Raw genomic sequence first — 24,469 nt, forward strand, 5'->3', positions numbered from 1 at the left:
TTATTTGCAGTGACCCTCAACATAAGCAAGCAAGAGGGTAGCTTTTGATATGGGAAAGTTATTTTACAAACTGTTTTGGACGATTGGATGATTTCAGGAAAAAAGTTCTGATCTAGTGAACTGAAATAAGACTAGCAACAGAGTTACTTTGCCTGACAGCCTTTCTGGTGGTTTTTATTATGGCATATTATTAATTGTGATTATTATTATTATTACTTAGATCTGTGAATAATGGTCACTACTATTTTTATTCTCATGCCAGTGTTTCCATTCTAAACACCTATTTTCCCCTGCACTGGAATTTTTTATGTGAACTTAGTGAAGGAGATAGGTACTAGCCTATTTGATAACTAGGAACTAGTGAGTGGAGTTCACCAAAACAACAAAAGCCAGGTGAGGGAGAAGCCGCAGAACCCAGAAATCAACAGATTGTGGGAGACAAAAACCGAGAAAACAGAGACGATGTACAAACTGTAGGGTCAATATGAGGAATTCAGAGGTGGACACTGAGCAGAGAACCTGGATAATACCCTCTGCTCCAAGCAGGAGTCCAAGGAATGTAGATGCTGCCCAGAGATACTCTGCCTGGATAGGCGAATGGCCCAAACACCAGGAAGAGGGAGAGAGATGCTCGAGACTGAAGACATCTATTTATCCACAGAGCACCAGCCGTGCAGCTTTTGCTACAGTGCCACACACATGTACTCATCCCTGACATGGGGGGACCACCACTGAGGATGGAAAGTAGTTCAGTCTCCAGGGTTCATTAAGTCCATTGTAAAGTGCATATCAGGTGAAAAAAAAAAGACTTTTTAAAACTAGATAAGAGTGTCTGACTAGGAGTTTACATAACAGAACATACGGGTCAGCTGAGCAAGTAACATGCATTTAGATGGTGGTCTAGGTAAATATTTGAATGCTTCAGCTTTGTGCAAAAAACGGCCTGTGACAGAGTCTCAGAGCCCGGGGGAAAAATCCTGTCAATAAAATATTGTTCTCAGGAATCCAGGACCCAACTCCAGAGGACACTACATTAACCCCAGGCTACACCCACACTCACATGCATTATGCTGCAGTGAGTTCCTTTCTGTCCAAGGGAAACTGACTGAGATCCCCTTTGGAGCTCCACCATTCCAGTCCTATATCAGCCTGAAAATGAGTAATATGTCATCTGTAGGGAAACACATGGTGTCTCTGGGGTGTACTCTATCGATTCCCCAGGGACCTAGCATGCTCCAACTCCTAATGAAGTCAATTGGAGTCTTTCCTTTAACTTTAATGGGAGTATGATCAGGCACCAAGATACCAGACCGAACATAAGGTTATGCCTACACAGCAAAGACGACCCATGACACTGAGTCTTAGAGTCCGGGTCAACTGATTCAGACTCGTGGGGCTAGAGCTGCCAGGCTAAAAAAACCTGATTCATTCTGAGACTGAAGTTAGCCTTTTTCATGGCTGCATCACATTGGTGGCTCATAGTCATCCTGTGATCAACCAATACATCCAATTCTTTCTCCCCCATTGTTGATTCCAACTGATAAATTCCAAGCTTATAGCAAGAATTCTTATTGTTAGATCCTAAGTGCATGACCTAGCACTTCGCACTATTAACTTTCATCCCATTTCTTTTACTTCAGTTTTCAAGGTCATCCATATCTTCTTGTATGATATTCCGGTCTACCTCTGTATTGGCATTTATTAACAGGCTCCCACTTTTTGTGTCATGGTCATTAATGAAAATGTTGAAAAAGATTGGTTCCAAGACCAATCCTTGAGGAACTTCACTCATAACCTCCCTCTGGACTGACAGTTCACTCTGTTTTATCCATTCCATCACTTCTAATTTCTTTATAGTCTATCTTGTCATTAATATACAATGCTACTCCACCACCTTTCCCTTTATTTCTGTCTTTTCTGAACAGCATATGCCCTTCAATATCTGTATACCAGTCACGACTACTAGTCCACCACGTTTTGGTTATCCCTATAATATCCGGTTTCACTTCCTGCACCAGTAGTTCTAGTTCCTACATTTTGTTACTCCGGCTCCTTGAATTGGTGCACAGACATCTTAGTTTTTTTTCTGTTTGGCCTTGCCTAGATTCCTCACTAGATTAGGTACAGTCATTTTACTGCTAGTATCACCTACCTGACTGTTACTGTCAGTGGTACGGGTACTATCTTTCCACTTGTTGTCCATTCTCCTGCCCTCTTGTTCCTTTCTTCCTTATTGTATCCTCTTTTACTTGAATTTCCTCCCACTCAATTTTAGAATCAGGCATGGAGGTTACATGAGCATCTCCCAATCATCTCCCCAGAATTCCTAGTTTAAAGCTCTTTTAATTAGTTTTGCCATCCAAGTAGTCTATTACCCTTCCTACTCAGGTGGAGTCCATCCCAGACCTCTGTCCAGGAATGCCTCCCAGTGGTCCAACCTCCTGAAAACCTCCTTATAGCACCACTGCTTGAGCCATATGTTGATCATCATAATCTTGGCTCACCTTCACTCTTCTCCTCTAGGGACCCATAGAATCCCTCTGAAGATCACCGGAGTCTCCATTTTTTAAAGTGTCTTCCCCAGCCTGGCGTAGTCTTCCTTGATGTGTTCCAGTGAGAATCGAACAGTATCATTTGCTCTCACATGAAGGACAGTCAGTCGATTCCTTCCCACTCCCATGAGAATCCTCTTTGGCCTTAGGTCCACATCCTGTGTCTTAGCTCCTGGCAGACAGCACCCCTGTCTGTTCACCGGATCAGCTCTGGTAACAGACCTGTCTGTTCTTAGCAAGGAGTCCCCAGTCACGTAGAAACTACCTCTTCCTGTTGTTGATGTGATTCTCCGGCCCTCCCCCTTCTGTTATTTTCTGGCTGCAAGTTTTCTTGTCTTTTGTTCTCACTTTCAATCTTCTGTGCATCATCCTCTAGCCTCCTGGGGCTCCAAACTCTGCATTATCTGTATTATCTCTTTGCTTCTTCTTGTAGGACTAACTGCTCTTCTCTTCTTTCTTGCCCTCCCACCTTCCTTTACTGCCTGCTGCACCCCTTCATTTTCCAACTCAGCAAACCTGTTCCTCAGGTCCCTCTATTCCTCACTTTCTTCATCCCGAAGTTGTCAGGGTCTTAATGTGCAGTAGGGCCAGTCTCCTAGCAATCCAATGAGCAGAGCTGGCCCTGATAGAAGCTGTCTCATTGACGGTCCCACCTGATTGGTTGAAGGAGTCAGCAGGCTGATATTTAAGCTCAATAACAGCAGCAGTCCAGTGGCTGCTCAATGCATTCCTCGCCTGCAACTGTGCTTGGTCCTGTACCTGCCTCCACTATCTCTAGTCTTGCTTCCACTCCTGACCCAGCCTGTCCCTGCTCCTGCTCCAACCCTCAGCTCCTTCCTGACCTCTGACTCCCAGCTCAGAGGCTGAATTCCACCTTCTTACTGCAACTCCAGTTAACCCTTTGGCTTCGGATTTGGTTTCTGACCCCCAGCTAAAACTTCTGCTACACCTTCCAACTCTGATTCCAGTTAACCCTTCAGATTAGGCTTTTGTCTCTGACTCCCAGCTATGATACTTGACTGCATCCTCCCCATCTGGATTCAGCCCCAACTGGTAGGGTCTTGCTCCAACCACTAGGCAAAACAGCCCATGACTCAGTTGCTGACAGAAGTCTACCCTCACAGTACTCTTGTCCAGTTTGCATCTGCAAGTCTTGAGTTTTCTCCTCAGCCTCCTTTCTCCTTCCTCCATCATTCACTCAAATCCCCTTCTAAATTCAACCAGAATTTCTAGATGCATCTCCAAACCTCAGGTCTTCTCTTCCATCAGATCTATCAGGCAGCACTTCATAGAAATGAAACACCTTTCAGGTATCCTCTCCAGAATATTCATCCCACAGCTTCCACATCTGGTCATCTTCACTGCCTCTTCCATTCATTGGGTCTTTGTATCTCTCATAACCTTCCCTCCTTAACTCCTGTCAAAAAGAAGGAAAAAAGCCACCCACACCACACCCACATTCCCCCAAACTTCCCTGTTTTCAGCTCAGTTTGCTGGCTCCTGTGATGCTGGCTGGTCAGTTAGTTGCCTTTATAGGCCTGATGCCTAAGGAAGCCCCGCCCCTTAATCAAGGTTCAGCTGTAATGAAAGATTCAGCTTCTTTCACAACACACTGCCCCCTACCCCAGACTTTGCAAACTGAAAAACAAATGGAAAACAAGCCAGCAAACAAACACACTCTCAAGAACTCACTGCCCCCAAGGTTTGAGACCTCCAAGCTAAAGCGGTGGAGCTGGCCTAAATCACAAGCACAGCTCCAGAAAATGGGCTGAGGGAACTCCTGTCCAAAAGAGGGAGTTATAATCCACCTAAACCACAACTCCAACTCCAGAAAGAGAACGGGGGTTGGGGACTCCTGCTTTCAGGAGGGAAACCATAAGGATGATCTGGAGTTTCGCCCAGTGGAATCGCTGAGAGCAGGGGCTCTCAGTAACAGACCAGGGAGAAGCCATACAGGAAATCCTCTGGAGAAGAGGATCGTAGGTTGTGAACCAGAGGAATGGTCAGTAGGAGGAGCATGGTAGGAAGCAGGACAGGGAAACTGTGAAGGGTTGGGAGAAATTGGCACCAACCACCTTATACAGAGTTCCTGGCTTGGAACCCAGAGGGTGGAAGTCTGGGTTCCCCTACTAACCCAACAGGAGAGTTCATTAAGGCCTTGAGCCAACAGGTCACATTCAAAGAGGCTAGGGACTATACTCCCTCATCTAGGGCAACTGGCCTCCTGAGATATTGGACTCTTCAGCACCCTGAAAGGAGAAAGGACTACCAATGACTCAGCCAAAGGGCTGAGGTCATGATGAAGGACCAATAAGCGGGCGAGATAGCAAGGGGTCCAGCAGAGGAGGGAAACTGAGGCAGGCTTGCTCTGTCATCCAGTTTTGCCACAAGGGGGTGCCGAAGGTGATTGCCAATGCTTCCGTACACACCAGATATGAGAATGGAACAAAGAGTTTCCTTCTCTCTCATGAGTGCATACAGCATATCTGAGAGTGTTAGTAAAGATGCTGAGTAAAGTATTTCTCATTATCATTTAAATAATGCTTCCCTTCACGTTTCCAATAATTCACCAGAGCTCCAGCTCAGCAATACCTTTACGCAGTTACTCAACTTTAAGCATGCCTGCAATCCTATTCCATATTCAACACACCACTTAAGCATGTGCCTAAATCCCGCTGAAGTCAAAAACATGAAGTGTTTTGCTGAACACGATGAGATTACTCACATGCTTAAAGTTCAGCATGGGCTGAAATGCTGTGCTAGAAATACAACGCCCAGATCTGTTTCCTCACCTAAATATTTTCCTCTCTTGTTCTAACAGACCTACTTGTTATTGCAGGGTTGTACATGATTATTTAGCAAATAGTATTATTATTTTGTATGCTTTGTAAAGAATGAGATTTTGTTTTCAAAACAAAATATACGGACTTTACAAATAAGAAAAGGTGGTATAAGTAAACATCCATCTTCATTAACTTTGAGAGGGATCTTTCAACTCCTGAGAGCAGAAACTTGCCCTGTAGCACAGTACTGAGTAAGAAGAGAAACCAGAGGGAAAGCAAAAAAGCTGCAGGGAAGAAGACTATGTCATATATGGCACTGGGTGGGGTTGTGAGTATTAGCAGAAAGGAATCCATGCAACTAGAAAGTACATCATATTTTGTTACTGCGGCAGAAGTGATTAAGGAGCAAAAATCTCCTATGAAAAGTAGGCTCCATAAACAAGCTCTGTCAATCCTATTGCATACGAGCAACCAGGAGAAAATCAAGCAGTCTAGACATGGTAGATTAATGTATTGGAAGAAGAAGGACTTTAAAAAACACAAACAGATTTTGCAATACCATTGGCAGCAGTGCAGTACATCAGAAGCACCAACAAGCTAAATATCAGAGCTGGGAAATGCCCCGTTACATTCACGGGTGCCCTGGGACTCAGTGTGTAGAACATCTCATGTTCCCAATATCCACCTCGCTTTACGATACTCAGAGTAGATTATTTCTAAAGAACTGAAGATAAGAAACTGGAGATTATAAACTGGTAAAAATGAGCAAAAGGGGGGACATTTTGCAAACCATTGGTGGTTGGGTTTGTGATTCCTGTAAAATAAAAAAATAAGGGGTGTTTTTGATCCGTTAGAATTCTAAATTTTGTGGGAGTTTAGGCAAATTACTACATTATAATGTGCCCATCACCATAATATAAAGGCACGCTTAAGATCATGTATTTTTAAAATTTTTCACTGATAAATGAATTAAAAAGCACTTGTCCTAGGCTACAGGTACTTTTAATACTTATTAAAAGCACAAATCAGTTTAAGTCCTTAGCGCTTGTAAGGTTGCTATGGTTTCAAAGTTATCCTACAGGCGGTCAAGTTAATTTGTGTGGCTAGCAGCTGTCTGAGAATTACGTGCTTTGTGCATCCCGTTCTGTAGTAGCAGCACCATTCACCTCATAGGAGACTGAGCGGTGTGACTTTTGCGGAAGTTAAAATCCTAAGGTTTTTGTATTGTAGAGCAGTAGATGCTCAACCTGGCTGTGGCATGTAGATAGACAAATGGGTGCACAATGCTTAGAAAAATGCTGCATTCAATGGCAGGAGATGCTGGACAAAAATGAGAGTCTGACACATTTGGTTATGTTACATGAAGTTCCCTCATGCAATACAGATGGCCTAGTCATTCAAGTTACTGATCATCCGCAACTCCTATTGACTTCAGCGGGAGTTAAGAGCACTCAGCGCTCCATGAAGCCCAGAAAAATCAGAGCGGGAAAAGACCTACTAGGTCATTTACTCCATCATTCTTGACAGTATAAGATGGTTCCTGACAGGATAATTATACATCACATCATACCATTTATAAAGTATAATTACGCAACTTACTAAGACATACTTATGGGCTGTGATGGAATGCAGAAACAAAAGCACTTTTTAACCAGTTACTAACCTACCAATAATTATTTACTAATAAGAAATGGTACCCATTCACCATGAGCATTTTTTAGATTATCTGTAGAAACATGAGGCCATATTATGCTAATTTTTTAAAGTCAAACTCCCCATTCATTTCAATGGTACGGTCCACTTAAAACTGATAAAATGATACAGACACAGCAGGCTTTGTGGATTTCAATTCTCTCCCTGTCATAGTGAGAAGACAGGAGTGGTGCTAGGTCTTGAAGACAGCACGATACAAAATTATGTTACAAGAAAAAAAAAACATGCATTAATATTTCCAACCTTTTCTTAGGAACTTTAGAATCAAGTTGCTTGATTTATGTTACATAAATGAAGGAAATTCTAGAAATAGTATCATCTTGGGTAAGGCCAGTGTTTTCCGTGAAATTGCTGCTATTACCATGTTTTTTTCTGAAATGACACTTCATTTCCAGAATTACTCTGAACTTCCAGAATCGCTGTTCGGAGGGTGGGCGGGGCGCACAGGGTCACATCCCTCGCCCCTGATTTCTGCCCGGTGACACCAGACTCACCCAGAGGGCACAGGGCAGAGGCTGGCTATTGAGACTCGCTGATATCTTCTCCTCGTCTCACAGAGGCCTGGGCTCAGCAAAACTGTGGCGGAGTTTCCCCTGGGCGGGCAGAGGACTTGGCAGGGGGGTGCCGGGCTCCCTTGCCATGCTGCAGAGTGGATGGCACTCGTATCTGCTCTCGAAAGCATCCACCTTGCTTCTACCCTGCTCACCTCCCCTGCACAGCTGGCTCTAGCCCTCAGTGCCCCACATTTTTGTGCTGTAAAGGATTATATATTGCTCATGTTTGTCGATACATGTATTTTTGTATTAATATCCTGCATTTCCAAAATTTCTGAAAATATACAGCTTTGAAAATCCAAACTTATTCTGTTTTCATTGTCGGAAAACACTGGCCCTAATCCTGTGCTTTCCCCGTAATGCCTTTTAGAATTGTAATGAAGTCTCTTTGTATTTACCTTGTAGAAGGAAGTAAACTTTGGATTGCGGTGATAAATACAAGGACAATGAATGCACACACCAAGTTTGATTTGAACACTTCATCCCTCATTTGAGAATACTGGAATAAAAAATAAAGAAGAATGAATTAACGTTCGGCTCACGTGTCAGTTTTGTAAAGAGTGACATTCGTTGACGTTTCTGGGAAATTAAAAAGAGGATTGGGTACATTAATCAGCATATTGTGGTGTTGTTTTTAAAAAAGAAAGAAAATCATCATGTCATGAATGAGCCAATAAACCCCTCTCACAAGGGGAGCAAACCCCAACCCTTTTGCTTTATAATAAAAAGTGTTTTTACATGGTTGCCTTTTTGTCTAAATTCCATGCATTAAAAGCAAAAGATGGGGTGAGGACACAGGTACCATGGGGATGAATATGATGCAAAATACCTAGGTGTAGCTAGAAAAAACATAGTACTGACAGGGAAGTCCAAGCAGTAAATTCAGATCTAGATCTCTAATACCACACAATTCGGCAGTGTTTGGATACAAAGTTTTAATTGGGGACTCTTATTAAAAAGAAATGGAAGATGTGCACCAAAGTCAACAGGGGTTGCACACATAGATAAAGTTACACATGTGCGTAAGTGTTTGCAGGATCAAGGTCATTATGTTTTCCTTTTAAAATACTCAACTTTCAGCGGCAGTGAGCCCCTCCCCTCCGCTCCCGAGTTCCACTGCCCCTACTTATTCTGACTTCTCCAAAACATGGCAAGAGACCACTTTGTGATGGGAAGGGATCACAGAGTGTAATGTAAATATCTAGGGCCCTACCAAATTCACGTCCATTTTGGTCAATTTCACGGTCATGGGATTTTAAAAATCGTAAATGTCATGATTTCAGCTATTTAAATCTGAAATTTCACAGTGTTGTAATTGTAGGGATCCTGACCCAAAAAGAAGTTGTGTGTGTGTGTGGGGGGGGGGAGGGGTCACAAGGTTATTGTAGGGGTGATTGTGGAAATGCTACCCTTACTTCTGCGCTGCTGCTGGTGGTGGTGCTGCCTTCAGAGCTGGGCAGCTGGAGAGTGGTGGCTGCTGGCTGGGATCCCAGCTCCGAAGGCAGAGCCGTAGCCAGCAGCAGCACAGAAGTAAGGAGGGCATGGTATGGTATTACCACCTTTGCTTCTGCACTGGTGCCTGCAGAGCTGGGCCCTCAGTCAACAGCCGCTGCTCTCCAGCCACCCAGCTCTGAAGGCAGCAGCGCAGAAGGAAGGATGGCATGGTATGGCATTGCCACCCTTACTTCTGTGCTGCTGCTGGTGGGGTGCTGCCTTCAGAGCTGGGCGCCTGGCCAATAGCCGCTGCTCTCCAGTTGCCCAGCTCTGAAAGCAGCGCAGAAGTAAAGGTGGCAATACCATGACCCCCCTAAAATAACCTTGCAACCCCCTCTGCAACTCCCTTTTGGGTCAGGACCCCCAATTTGAGAAACGCTGGTCTCCCCCATGAAATCTGGTCTTTTGTGTGCTTTTACCCTATACTATACAGATTTCATGGGGGGAGAACAGATTTCACCGTCTGTGATGCGTTTTTCATGGCCGTGAATTTGGTAGGGCTCTATTCTTTAAATCTGTAATTTCCCCTTCACATAGCTCCCCCACTTCCCCAAACGCATACATATCCTACTCTTAGAAGAATAAATTATGCATGAAATTTGTGAATGGTGCTGGGTGATAATATGGACAACCATTAATGCTACTTTTGTAATGTATGTGTCACTTGGGGTAGCATTACGCCTTTTCCCAGGAGCCTAACAGAATATGGCCTGAACTCTGTATTACATTTATCCTGTTCTCCTTTCAAATAGTGAGAGTCAATATTCCAAATAACACACAGGTAACATAGAAACTTATGAACATGAGCATTCACTCTGCCTCTGCAGAAAGTGGGGATATTATTTTGCCAACAGCCCAACTTTTATACTGAAGACGCCTTGAGTTGCAAAGATGCCACCAAACGCTTTAATCTGTTTTGGCATTTTTTTTTTTTTTTTTATAAATTCAAACTACATATTGCAAAGCATTTTGCTTCCAGTCCTGCAAACCACAGATTTTGGAAATCCTAGCAGACATCACAGATTACCAGGTCACCCTTGCCAGGCGTGTTCCTTCAGAAACGAGTTTTGGGCTCAGTCAATCAGTTAAACCAGGAGGCACACGGACTAGGTCCCGAGGTGGTGTAAATCAGCACATCACCGCTGACTTCAGTGGAGCGATGTCGATTTACAGCAGATGAGGAGCTGGCCCGTGTACCTATAGTTCAAAATATCTGGCGCAGTTCTATTTATGCTCTATCTGTGCGACAAAAATTCCTTTAAGGAATAAAAATAAATAGATGCCTATTCTGTAAAACTTTCTCTCTCATCTTTTATTGTAATGGAATCATGCCTCTCTATTTTATCTAATCTCTCTAGATGATGATGAAGCTGAGTTTTATATTCAGCACTGTAAATGAAATCAAAGGTAATATAAAATGTATATGGATCTCTCTTACAGACTTTGTGAGAAACAACCCCCCCACCCAGATGCCGACAGGTCCAGATAAGCAGAACTAAAATGTGGGCATGAGCAGGGCAAGTGAGAGGGAGCTGCACCACTAAGGTCCCTGAGTAACAGCCTGTTGCAAAGCTCAACCCTTTGTCTCCTAGGCTACTTTTGAAGGAGGAGGGTGTTGGGCTTTAAACCGTGTCCACTCCTTGCATTCGGCTTGGGGGCTTCATCTCCTGTATGAGTATCTGCTGGAATCTGAAGCTCTATCTCTTCTAGCTTTTGGAAGGGAGAAGGTGCTTAGCTTCTCCCCCTTCCAAAGTGTCCTGTTTGCTATAAGGAAGGAGGATGTCCATTTACCTCTCTGCCTGCTACTGATCCTCCTCTCCCATGAATAACTCCCTTGTCTACTCATTGCCGCAGCAGTGTGAAATTGACATGATTCTTGATGGTTTCACTATTGCGCACAGGGTTACTAGTTTAACTCTGCTGCTGTGTGCAGAGGCACTAGATCGGTTTACCTGCGTTTGCAAGAAGACAACACTTCATCCATTCATGTTTTTTTTTCGTTTTTTTTTTTAAAGAGGCTTAAACTTTGCAGAAATTGATTGCTAGTGCCTCACCACACTCACCAGGGGACGCCTCCTACTCGCTTTTTGATATGGATGTCAATTTTTGAAGCCATGGGTGGGAGCTTAGTTAGAGTTGTCTCCACATACTACCTGAGTCACTGAGCTATCAGCAGCAATGACATAATGGCAGTACTACAGAAAACTGGCATGTTAAATTCAGCTGCTCTTTGTAAACACAAAACGTGTCCCCTCTCAAATATAAAGCCCCGTTTTCTTTCTAGTAACATGTGAAATACCAAGTTCCACACTCCTGATTCAGGTAAAACTATCACTGGAGAAAGAAAGGGTTTTGCCTGCCTCAGCTGTATAGGACTGGGCCTATGCACTGCACAAAATTACCAAGGAACGGTAATTTTGACTTTTTACAATTTATTATGAAATGAAAATGATTGGTTAGGGAAATTATAGAGAATTAATTTACTGCAGCACAAATACAGCATTTCCTGCTGTGTTTAAATTGATGTTGAAAGGATAAAGGCGTATGTGGCATAATTGTGTCTCGAGAAGGACTTGTTAACATTTCTAGGGCAGCACTGAGACCAATGGAAAAACATTGCACTTCAGTAGCAATTTCCATTTTCTGAGTGTTTCGAAGTCATTCGGGGCTGGACTGAGCCTTGAGGCTCATCCGTGCTCCAGGAGGAATGCCAGGAAGTCACTGTGACTCAGAGAGGCACAATTCTTCCCCGGCTCCCATCCGGCACTGTGCGTACGTAGCACAGCCCCCCCCCCCCCCCCCCGCAACAGCTCTGCTCATTCCCCACCCCTCTCTGCCACTTGCTCGCAACATCCAATCCCTTTCCTTCTGCATGCCTAGAGCGGTGGTCCAGGCAGGGACTGTGCAGCCACAAATGGCAGTGAGCACTCCACCATTCACGGCTGCAGAGAATCAGGGCATGAGCTGGCCTTAATTAATATTCGTGATGAGGATGTTTATCATTAGCCTGTAGAGGCCACAATGGAGTATCAGGCGCCACTGTGCGAGGCACTGTGCAAGCATGTAATGGAAGGACAGTCCCTGCCATTAAGAGCTCACAGCCTTCTGAGACGTTTTTGTAATTAGAACAGCCCAGCTTACACGTTTTCCATGGAAACACTTTAAAATTGAAGTGTCACACTTCAGGGGGGGGGATAGCTCAGTGGTTTGAGCATTGGCCTGCTAAACCCAGCGTTGTAAGCTCAATCCTTGAGGGGGCCACTTAGGGATCTGGGGCAAAATCAGTACTTGGTCCTGCTAGTGAAGGCAGGGGGCTGGACTTGATGACCTTGCAAGGTGCCTTCCAGTTCTAGGAGATGGGATATCTCCACCCTGGGAACAACTTCCTCCTACATTCCCTTCCCAATGCAATGTAGTCCTCTGTAGGAATAACCCTTGAGAGGAATAACTCTGAGGCTAGGAATTCCCTTAGGGATACCTACATCTTTAGCAATGAGACTTTCTTGAGCACAATCTTCTCCCTGCTGAAAATTTCTCTGCAACACTCCCCTGATATATCTGCATGGGATTCATGGTACTGGGAAGTTTCCAACTGACAAACAAGAAGTGCAGAGAAACCCCTACATGAGAAACACCTATTTAGAGGGGAATCATCCCAAGTAATAGCTGAGAACCTTTGTGAGCCATTAGAAGGCTGTCAGCATCTTCCACAGTCTGATGCTAAAACTTCAAGGATTCTTTAGCCATGTCTCTTTTGCTTTTGCCCATTTGCCACTATCCTGTTTGTGAAAATAGCTTCTAGAGAAACTGGGAGTGAATTATAATGAAAGTCCAGTGAGATATCAAGCGCTAATAGCTGACATATGCATTAGCAATGACTGGTCCATTTGGTGAAATAATTTAAAAAACACACTATTTGGGATCTTGCACGAATCCCTCCTAACAGCAATGAATCCTGGTGGAGTTCACCGTGCATTTTATCTTTCCTTTCATGGTGATATCCTATTTTCTGACATAACTATGCTTGCCATCTCTGTGGAATCTACGTTCATGCAATAGCAGAGGAGAATAACAGAGGAACGGGGAATCTGCCACTGGAAGTAATCATAAAGGCCTAAACTGTTATAAATAGATAGGAATTATGCTACAATGTCACAACAAATTGTGCCACTTACACAAAGCAGGTGGATTCCCGAAATTGATGCTTTGCCTTTTGTGTCCTTTTTAACAAATCAAAACTCCAAATTAATCCCTGCTGTGATTCCACTGACTGCAGTGATTTTATAATGGATGAGCAGAGATGCAATGTAAGTTCAATGCTCCATTTAAGACCCACTCAAACTACCGAAAATAAGCCTTCAATAGGACATAAGTGGTGCACAGTCCTATTGCCTATACAGTCGGAGTAATTTTTATATTTACTTGCTTGTCAATTGATCTGAATATAAGCCATTGACTCTCTGTCCAGAATGAACATGGCTAGCAAGTACGCTGTTTTATTATTGACCATGGGGTTAATGCTAGTGAATCTATTGTACACGTTTAATATATGTACTCTCTAGGGAGAAATGCATTGACAACAAAAGAGAGGCTTTATTAGGGAGAAGTCAGTGCTGTGTAAAAGCACGAGGCTGAATGTGAGGACACACAAGGTTTCAGAAAAAAGAAATTGGAAACATTTTGGAAATATTTTATTTCTGAGCCGCTGCTGGCTTGTGGCAGCCACCACACTGAACTGAAGGCAACAGGGAGCAAACTAAATCAATCAGGCATGGGGGAACTGCAGAGTGAGAGAGGAAAGCCAATAAACCTGTGCCAGTTCATTTACTCAGAAGCACTGCGGAGAGCAACTAGAGGAGCTGATGTAGAAGGTCGTGGCAGACAGCAGAGAAGTGTTAAGACCTGAGGGGAAAGTCTGATTCTGGAGTGAAAGGCAAGGACTGGGGAGAATGAGAGCTTAGAGAGGAAATATTTTGAAATAGTCTTGTCGGACTCAAATTTTAACCTGATAAAACAAGAGGAAAACAATTAGTGTTAAAGTATAGTATATAGACAATCTAGAAAATAATTAGGGGCTGCCTTTCTAGAAATGGTAGCTATTCTCTCCAGATATTATCTTGTATAACATCACTAACATCACCAGTGGTGCTAATTCTGCAATCATTGCACAGGGAAAACTGGGAGGAACAAACATTTCCTGCATGTCACTATAAGATAGTTCCACTATATTAGTAATCAAATGTACATGATGATTTGGCTTTCATGAACCTACTGGCCCCATGCATACTTACTAGATTTATAATTTTGAGTAGCACAATTGGTGCGCATGGCACTTTGCACACATGGACGACGAAGCAGTCCCAGGCCCTCAAGAACTCACTGTCTAGCTTGTGATGGCATGGTTAGATTGCATCTTAGCAAGATGAATAGCTATGAGACCTCGGTTTTCCTCAGATTATTAGCTCTGAACAAACCAGATCAGATAAAATACTATCTCCGAATCTACTTCTACCCAATACTTGAAAAAAGCTGATTCAGAAAGTTGAAACTATTCCAGTTCACTTTTAAAAGAAGTTCTTCATTTTTTCATATTCTATGCCTGCTGGTTCTGCATGGGACTCAAAATGCTGATATACAATGGTTATCATTAAAAAGTCATAATTTACCTACAGTTATGGCACTGTGCTCTCTGAGGTATCATACTGAGAGCAACAGGTGTCGCAGCCACTAACAGATGCTGACTTTTTAACAGACACCTTTCTGTCATTTAGATATAATTTAACACCTTGTTAATATTTGAAATCTGACCTATGAGATGTGACGGGTGGGTTTTTTCTTGCCCTGCTTAAACTGAATTTAAATTAGACCCCAAATTTTCCATCTGGATGCATATAGAGTGGAACATATATTGAGGAGATATATATACACACATACAGAGAGCATGAACAGGTGGGAGTTGTCTTACCAACTCTGAGAGGCCAATTAAGTAAGAGAAAAAAACTTTTGAAGTTTTAAAAAACTGTTCATGCTCTCTGTATGTGTGTATATATATCTCCTCAATATATGTTCCACTCTATATGCATCTGAAGAAGTGGGCTGTAGCCCACGAAAGCTTATGCTCTAATAAATTTGTTAGTCTCTAAGGTGCCACAAGTACTCCTGTTCTTTTTGCGGATACAGACTAACACGGCTACTACTCTGAAACCTTACTTCTGGAATAGTCCTCTTTTCTTCAGTGGGATATTTTGCAAAGTAATGTACAATTCAATGACAGGAAGGGTTTCAGGAGGAGACGTTCCTACTTAATGAGAGCAAGGTCTGTAATCAGAGTATTGCCTGAGTCAGGAATGTGGGATCAGACTCTAATTGCTAGTAGATGTCTATGGGACAGACCCCTAGCGGGTGTCAATTGTTATAATTCTATGGAAGTCAATGGAGCTATGCCAATTTACACCCGTTGAGGATCGGCCTACATGAGTTGAGCAAACGACCCTTGAGCTGTTGCTCAACAGATGTTAAAGCACTGATGGACAACAAGACTCTTCAAGCGTGCAATTTCCACGCTGTTTCTCGCCCTCCCCCTTCTCCAATTAGGCATATACCTGACCATAAGACTGTCACTGCTGACACTGAGCACTTTGTTATCCTCTGGGTTGATGAAGTCAGTTGAAATCAATGAAAAGGGCCAACACAATTAGCTTGCAAGAAACACTGGACGAGCTTTTCCATTTCCACCCCCCCTTTCAAACTGCAATATATATATGTGCTTTTGAATGCAGACAAGAGACAAGATTCAGGTGGGATCATACTGCAGCTCAGGAGCAACATGAGACAGGAGAAAACAATATTTATCCTTCAAAAGTAGAACATTTCTTTAATTTGGGGCCTAAAACAAAGATTTGACAGAGTGGTTTTGACTCAAAATAAACTGGGATTTAGGGTGGGATTGTATCACCAAAAAGAGGGAATAGATCTCTTGGGGGAGGGATAGCTCAGTGGTTTGAGCATTGGCCTGCTAAAGCCAGGGTTGTGAGTTCAATCCTGGAGGGGGCCATTTGGGGATTTAGTTGGGGATTGATCCTGCTTTGAGCAGGGGGTTGGACTAGATGATCTCTTGAGGTCCCTTCCAACCCTAATAATCTATGATTCTATATTATCTCTCGCTTTTTTTTTTTAAGGAGAAGCATCATTTTATTGACATGCTTGCTCCCAGTTTGTGCCAAAGCAGCCTGATTCTTAAGAGTAAGACTCATCATCAAATTAAAAAGCTGGCAAACATCTTTCACTTTTCTTCAAAAGCAGCTCTTGCTCACTAGTAGGGACTTGCCAGCTTTGGAACTGACTCATCAAGGAGGATAATGACCTTTGGTTCAATCATGTCTTCTAAAAACAAAACAAAACAAAGCTAGAACCTAGAGCTGTTGTCTCTAATTCAGTGGACATTTAAAACAATTTGAATGGGAAAAAAGCAGCTATCAAGACCCAGCTACCTTATGCTCCAGGCTGGAGTCTTTAAACATCAGTGAGAAAGGCTTGATATGCTCTCTTCTCAATTTATCGCCACTCCGTAAGTCGATGGTGTGCTCTATTCGCTTGTTAATTTCCTCGGGCCCAGACTGGACATGCAAAGCTTGTGCAAGATGGTTTGGAAGCAGATTTATTGAATTTCTTGTTAGGGCAGCCAGAGTCTAGGGGAAAGCACATGCAAACAGAATAAACCTGCTGGTCCCCTTGGGTTAAAAATGCAATGTTTTAGATCATGTTGCATTGCAAACCGTAACAGCATTCCATGCAATTCATTCAATGAAACCTACAGAAGTTAAAAATAACGTCTGTTCCACTAAACACATACAGTATAGTAGGTGGCTGCTTTTGTGTCATGTTTTGTAGGGGCTTTTATGTTTGTGGTTCCACTGAACTATATCATTGTTATAATGTTTCCAGATTTTGTTGCTGAATTATTTGTGAAATTCTTAGAGGATGGTGGAAGGAACCCACACCAACGTCTCAAAACAGGGGACTGAATTCAGTGGTCTGTCTTAGCAAATTAGAACAGAATTCACAGAAAATATGTAAAGGAGAAAAGACAGTGAAGTTACTGGATGTGTATAGTCAGGGAACAGATAGTTTGGAGGGGAGGAGAAAGAAGGAGAAACTTCCCTGTCTGCCTCACCATGTGCCTGTTTATATACTTTCAAACAGACAGTGAGCTCTCTCTCTACATTGGCATGTTCCGACCAGCATATGTAGAACACAGTTATGCCATATTGGTTAACATAATTCATATACAGCACTTTTCATGGTAGTAACTGCGGTAGATTTTTTTTGTCGATCATTTTAATTGTACTTTTCCATCACCGATGACGCAAGTGATCTCTGTGAAGTTTCGAAAAGGACAGATGGTGGAGAACTAAGACTAATGTTTAACTTTGAGAACAGATGTAGAATTTAATTCCATGAAGTGAGTAACTCAACCCAGTGTAGCAATTCATTATGTGAACCACAAGACAGCAGATTGAATGGGAAAACTTAAACATTATTGTCTGCTATATTCCCAATATTTAAAGAAATGCTAATGAGTAGAAGGGATATAAACTCTCAAACGTTAGGGTACAAGACAACCTCTAATTATTAGGGGTTAGGAAGAAATTTTCCTTGTGGGCAGGTTAATTCACAGCTGCCTGTTGCAGGGCTCCTCTTATGTATCTGGTACTGCCCACTGCAGCAGACAGGATACTGGTCTAGATGGACCAGTGGTTTGAACCTATAAGGCAATTTTTTATTGATTAGGAGACTCCATGTAGATAATGGAATATGGAGTCTTTCCCTGGTTCAAATTCAGAGCATGGACAGAAACTATCTTAAGCTGCTACCTTCTGATGAATGCTGAGTGGCACATAAGAACATGAGAGTGGTTTTAGCCTAACTACCAATGGACAAATATCCACCATTACAAAATACAGCTGTAAAAGGCAACCATTTTTGAAGTCACGGTAGAGAGGCCAAGGATCAAATAATCCTGAATAGTAAATTGCTCTCTTACACTGCATAATTAGAAGAGAAACTTTAGAACACGGAAAGCCAAAAGAGCTTAACACACGATGGCTGAAATCCCTTCCCATATTGAAGTCGATGGGGATTTTGCTGTTGACTTCAATAGGGCTGGATTTCACCTTTTAAGTGTTTTGACAAGCCCTTTTACTTAGCCACAAAAAAGGCAGTACCACCAAATTTTTGAAAGGGAAATCAATTAAACATTACCATAAAAACTTTCAGACATATCTAAGTCCCCATCTTATCCTTGGTATGCAGGAGTTAAGATGTATGCATTAAGGACAGATTCCAGTGACTTCATTAGGAGTCTTTCTAGAGTCACAGAGTTTCATGCCAGAAGGTACTACCAGAACGTCTAATCTGACCTCTTGTAAATCACATGCCAATAAACTCCAACTAGCCACCCCCACACCACCCCTATCAACCAGAATTAGATCGAAGTATTATAGCCCTCTGGAGCTTAAACTATTGCATGCCACAGGCAGAGGACAGGAAGGACCGAGGTGCACAAATGTCTGAGGCCCCAGCAGTGACAAGGAGTTTTTCAGTGATATATACCCAGATAATTTTGGCAAGTGACTCGTACCCCATGCTGCAGAGGAAGGGAAAAACCACAACCAGCGTCCCTGTAATTTGGTGTGGGGGAAAAACTTCCCATCCCCACATATGGCGATCAGTTAGATCCAGAGCATGTGAGCAAGAACCAGCCAGCCAAGCACCTGAGAGAAAGAATTCTCAGTACCACCTCAAATCACTGGCTCACTCCGCCCACTGTTCCATCTTCAGGCATGGCCCCTCTGGTACTTCAGAGGAAGGAGAAAATAAAGAAGGGCCCTTCCTGACCCCTACAGGTGATTGGGAGAAGCCCTGAATCATGAGATTTGAGATTTTAGGAACATAAGAAAATGTGATTGCAATGTGTTGTGGATCACACCTAATAACATCCTTTCCTTAGAGGTATATTAGTCATTCCCCAGACTTGAAAGAGTTAATTTAAACTTGGGATCTGTGGTGAAGCTATTATGGATATTCTGATATAGGGATGGAGGCTTGAAGCAGTGCATGGTTCTATATAAGAACAGGATCACTTCAGAGGCTGAAGCGTTTGGTCTCTTCAGAACTACGTCCTATCATTATAGCTCTGCTGGAAGAAGAGGGAGACAAGTGCCTGATGTTTTAGCAGGGTAACTCTTGATTACTTGGGGGAAATTATCTCACCTCACCTAACCTCACTTCAGCAGGTGACTAAAGTAATTTTGCTCAATTTGAAGTGAAAAATCATGCTGCTTTGTTGCTGCATATATTAACTAATTGGTTTAGAACTACTGGTGCCTAAATATGCGACCTAATCACAACAGGGACCACAATGCAATTTGCAGTGGGACAAGGAGGGAGCTGGATTGAAACAATCCGTATTTCTCTGGGAAAAAGAAGGGCAAGTCCCAGCTGAACACAATGTAATCTGTCCATCTCTCACATACATACAGAGACACTGAAGCAAACAGCTTTTCCCCAATGGGCAATAAGAATCAAGTAATAAAAGGTTATCTGTGTGTCATTGACCAAGGTATGTGCTCTCATCCACTTCTGCCAGCACATCCCATGCTTTGTTTTGCATTTGCTAGGGGAGCCAATGTGGAATACTTGCTTCCCCACCAAACCTATGATGCTGTCTGGTCAGCAGCTATATGGAACAAATACTGGTGATCCATATAACTACTGAGGGCCAGATACCGCCACCCTTATTCATCTGTAGTAGTTCTTATTCCTCAAGTAATCCCATTGAAACCAACAGGGTTAGTTGCAGAGTAAAGTACTATTGAATATTAGTGAGAGTGGCAGAATCAGGGCTTAATGATTTGTTTTTCAATATTAGTGAGTGACATTGAAAGACAAGACATAGTGCTTTCAGTCACATGCCTGCTGGCAGAGAAATGTATAGTGGTCAACACAAAACAGTTCCACGTTTGCCAACAGATGCCATCCTGTAGAGTTATCACACTTATTTATTGTTCTAAGTCTAGAGAAAAACTAGTGTCCATGATATGAGTGTGGTTAACAGTTGGCAAATGTGTTTTTTTTTTAAGGCAACGGTTCTGTCTGTCTGTCAGATGCACAAATATGCGTGCATGCAATGGTGTGCTCTAACGGTTTTATTGACCTGAGTTTGGGGATAGCCATCATACTCAGGAGTTAGGCCAACCTCCCAAATGAACAGCACTGAAACCTTTATATCATGCAATGACGTATTCTATCAGATGATGATGATCAGCATTTATACTATAGTAGCACCCTAAGGCCTGGTCCACACTAACCCCCCAATTCGAACTAAGGTACGCAAATTCAGCTACGTTAATAACGTAGCTGAATTCGACATACCTTAGTTCGAACTTACCGTGGTTCAGACGCGGTCCACACGTGGCAGGCAGGCTCCCCGTGGACTCCGCGGTACTCCTCTCGCTGAGCTGGAGTACCGCAGTCGACGGCGAGCACTTCCTGGTTCGACTTATCGCATCCAGACCAGACGCGATAAGTCGAACCCGGAACTTCGATCCCTAGCCGCCGAACTAGCGGCTGGGTGTAGACCAGCCCTAAGACTCCATTTAGAATCAGGGAACCAGTGTATGAGGCTCTGCTCAAACACAGATGAAAATGTGTTACAAAAAAAACAACAACTTTAGAAATGTTTCAGAGAGATTTGAAATACTGCATGGGAACGATATTTCACTTCCCTCTTCCTGTAAAACCACGCTCCTTTAATATCATGAGTCCAGCTGTACTAGGGTGACCAGACAGCAAGTGTGAAAAATCGGGACGGGGGTGGGGGGTAATAGGAGCCTATATAAGAAAAGGACCCAAAAATCGGGACTGTCCCTATAAAATCATGACATCTGGTCACCCCAAGTTGTACTGAAGAGGAAAGTAATAATGAATACATTTTTAGAAAACTCTAAGAATGAGTTAAATGAGATCATCCATGCGGATATCACTAGCCCTTCCAGGGTGAGATGCAAGTGCTGTATATCCCATGGGAAAACAGGGCAATATCCCCTTTCTAATGGCACAAGCTCCCATGTGTAGCCTTGCAGGATCACAGTATATCTAACCTTACCCCTGCATTAGTCCGGGGTGAAATCCTAGCACTGTTAAAGTCATGGGAGTTTTGCCATTGATTTCAATGGAACCAGGATTTCATCCCATGGGGCAAATCAGCTGGAGTACATTATCATGACGATTTACATCAGCTGAGGATCTCTCCCTGGTGCCCATCCTGTACCTCAGACCAGTGTAATATTAAGGGAAAGGAGGAAACATTTCTCCAGTAGGTTGATTGGTTTAAAATAGGGGCTGTTTGATGTTGTCAAGAGATTTGGAATTATAAGTATGTCCCCAGGGAGGGTGTGTGTGTGTGTGTGTGTGGGGGGGGGGGTATTAGTAAGCAGAGAACTAGTGAGGCAGACCAAAAGGCATGAATAATGCAGTTCAACACATGGCTTTCCAATTTTTCTCATGCCTATTATCGCCACCCAAGTGAACTTATTATAATTTGTATTTCACACAAAACTTTTCCAGTTTGACAGTACAATGCATTTCCCAGTGTTGTTTAATGCTTCAGCTGCGAATCCTTATCTCGTTGAAATCAACAGCAAAATTTCCATTGACTTCATTGTGACTAGGTTTTGGGCCTTAGCATGTTAACCCCTTGCAATCATATTACTTCAAATGTTTGGGTTATCTCAGATCAAGAGGCTTGTACTTTGATATAAAAGAGTTGCATGAGACAGGCCCATTACTTGCCAGTGATGCCTCTGGCATTTTTGCATAGACAGGGAATGCAGGTTTATGCCCAAATAATGTTGGAAGAAGTAATAGAATACTTCACACTAACCAAGGATTGCTTATTTTTTTTGTAACTGTAAAAATACAAGAAAAAACACTGAGTGAGTTTCAGGGGGTAGGTTTAAATCCTTTTGATTCATCGTATTCCAGCAGAACCATAATGCAGTACTAAATCTAATTACACTATTAGCTATATCCAATTAGCTTTGGAATTGGGATTGGTTTTGTTGTGTAAACAAAAAAGATCCAGAGTCAACTTAGTTATTCGGAATATAAAACTTGGCTAAGTGGAACCTTACACAACTGCATACCCCCATGTGGTGCCAACTGAGTTTTGTTTTGCCTTCTCATTTATTAGCCAGAAGAAATGACACACTGGCAGAGCTTAAGGGTTATGTTTTCAGTATGATGCAATGCAAATGTAGGCAGGCTACTCATATTATCGCTAAAAAAGATGGTGCATTCAAATTCCCATTCACTGAGCTGAACGTTTCCTTTTAGAACATGGGTTAATTGCTTGAGTCTTGTAGTGTATGACACAGGCACAAGCTCTCAGGTTCAAGTTCCACCATTAGATAAGCTCACATTGACGTCAGAGGGCAGAATCTGGACTTTAGAGTGAAAAGACCAAAAAAGCGTGAGAGGGCAAAACCAGACATAAAATAAGATAAACTGAAAGCAGAGGGTGCAGAAATATATTAAAGTACAGGAACCGGAGAGGTGAAATTTTAAAAAGTCAGTTTTCAAAATAAAAATACACACATTTTTGAAAAAAATAGGAAGTAATGATTTTTTCCTATGGTCCATTTTGCCCATGTCATCATATATTCCTAGTCCAAGGGCCAGATTTACAAAGATATTGAAGCAGCTAAAGACGCTCTATGTCAAAGTCCTACAGAACTGCATAAGCATGAAACAGAATTTTATAGAAATTATTCTAAAAATAATAAAATTGAATAGAGAGCAATACCCTTTCTGTAAGTTTCTTTTTTACAGTTGAGTTCTATGGCAGGGATATGATTTTTTGTTAAACACTACAGGATGGTTTAAAATCACAAAAGACAGGTTTCCATTGTCTATTCAATCCTGTAAGACTAGTTCATAGGGGCTCTTGGCATCAAAATAAGAGGTTGGCACTAGGAATTGAATCTGGGTCTCCTGTACTTTATGACCCCTGCCCTTTTATGTTTGACTCCTGGTCTTTACAACAGTTGTTCATACTTCTCTAAAATCAATGGTATTCTTTATACATTGTTTATTAGATGCCTGCATTGGTAACAGTCACCAAAACAATCACTAGAATATGTGCATACCCCACAAATCTGTCAGACTAGCATTTTTGTAATTGCATCCCATTTCTGTCAAATTTCTTCAGAGTAACATCAGGGGCCATATTCTGCCCTTGGTTACAACTTCTGTAAAGCACAGACAGAGAATCCAATCCCACCAACTATCCATATACCACAGGGGCTGGAGACTCTCTCTGCGCTTTACAGAAGGGCCCAGCCATGCTAATACCTCCATTCCACTAGCTACACAGTCCAGGATATTGGACATGGACTGAATTTCATTATGGCCACACACAACCTCAGCGTAATTCACAATCAAACCTAAGTCACAAGCCTGGTAACTTTAGCTTTTCTACATGTGTGTGATGTGTAGACTGCTTACTTGGCCTCTAAATCAAATCTCATACCTCCACTCCACTCTCATAGGCCACCAGTCCAAAATAAATTAGGGGAAAGAATATGAAATGTGATGAATTGGGGCTTGGAGGAGAGAAATCAGAAGAGACTCTAATCTGTCAGATTCTCACAGACTTGGCAAGACCTAGAATTAAGCCACAGGTACCAGATGAGTTGAGTTACCCAAATCTTGTTGTAACTGATAATTTTTTAGTGAGGACATTTGAAAGGAACTGGCAAATACCAAAGCAGACCCAGTGCTTAGCTGTTGAACAGCTGCTTCTTGCATCTCCAACCTCCTCTGCTACAAATGATCTTTCGGCTGATAATTAACACTATTAAATGCTTAATCTGTCCAAGGCTGACCAGCCCTTGGAGAAAGATACAAATTACTAGCATAATTCAAAGATGCCATTTGATTTCTAAGATTATATTAGCTTCAGACCACTATTAATGAACAATAATGCACACTATATTGATTTTACAATTGAAAATTACATAATTGAGTCATGCATGCAGTGACTGGCTAATTAGAGCTTCTACCCAGGTAATTAATTATTATATAGTAAAAATGATTTATGCTTTTAATACTGGGATAAATAACAGTCAATCAAAATAGGGAGAAGCCATCTTCTGTTGATTTATATTTGTTATGTTGCCATAAGGTGCAAATCCCTTTGAAGATACGTGCATTTATACACATTTCAGTAATTTTCATAGTCTTTTTACTGGCTTGTTAGATGGAAGGAGGTCAACAATGGTATAAAACAATAGCTCTTTTTCTTCATTGTTAG

At 42.3% G+C, this 24,469-nt stretch overlaps 1 protein-coding gene across 1 annotated transcript in view; it reads right to left on the bottom strand.

The window, feature by feature from the left end:
- ADCY8 (adenylate cyclase 8) overlaps positions 1-24,469 on the bottom strand; it is a 199,077-nt gene that overhangs the window by 43,660 nt on the left and 130,948 nt on the right. Inside the window, exons 8-9 of the mRNA XM_026659238.1 lie at positions 16,587-16,784; positions 8,001-8,101 (exon numbers count right to left, since the gene is read on the bottom strand). Coding sequence (XP_026515023.1) covers positions 8,001-8,101; positions 16,587-16,784 — 299 coding nt within the window. The remainder of the gene's footprint in view (positions 1-8,000; positions 8,102-16,586; positions 16,785-24,469) is intronic.

This window comes from Terrapene carolina, unplaced genomic scaffold (genome assembly GCF_002925995.2).
Source record: "Terrapene carolina triunguis isolate 2854851 unplaced genomic scaffold, T_m_triunguis-2.0 Scaffold58, whole genome shotgun sequence".
In the NCBI taxonomy this organism is placed as follows: domain Eukaryota; kingdom Metazoa; phylum Chordata; order Testudines; family Emydidae; genus Terrapene; species Terrapene triunguis.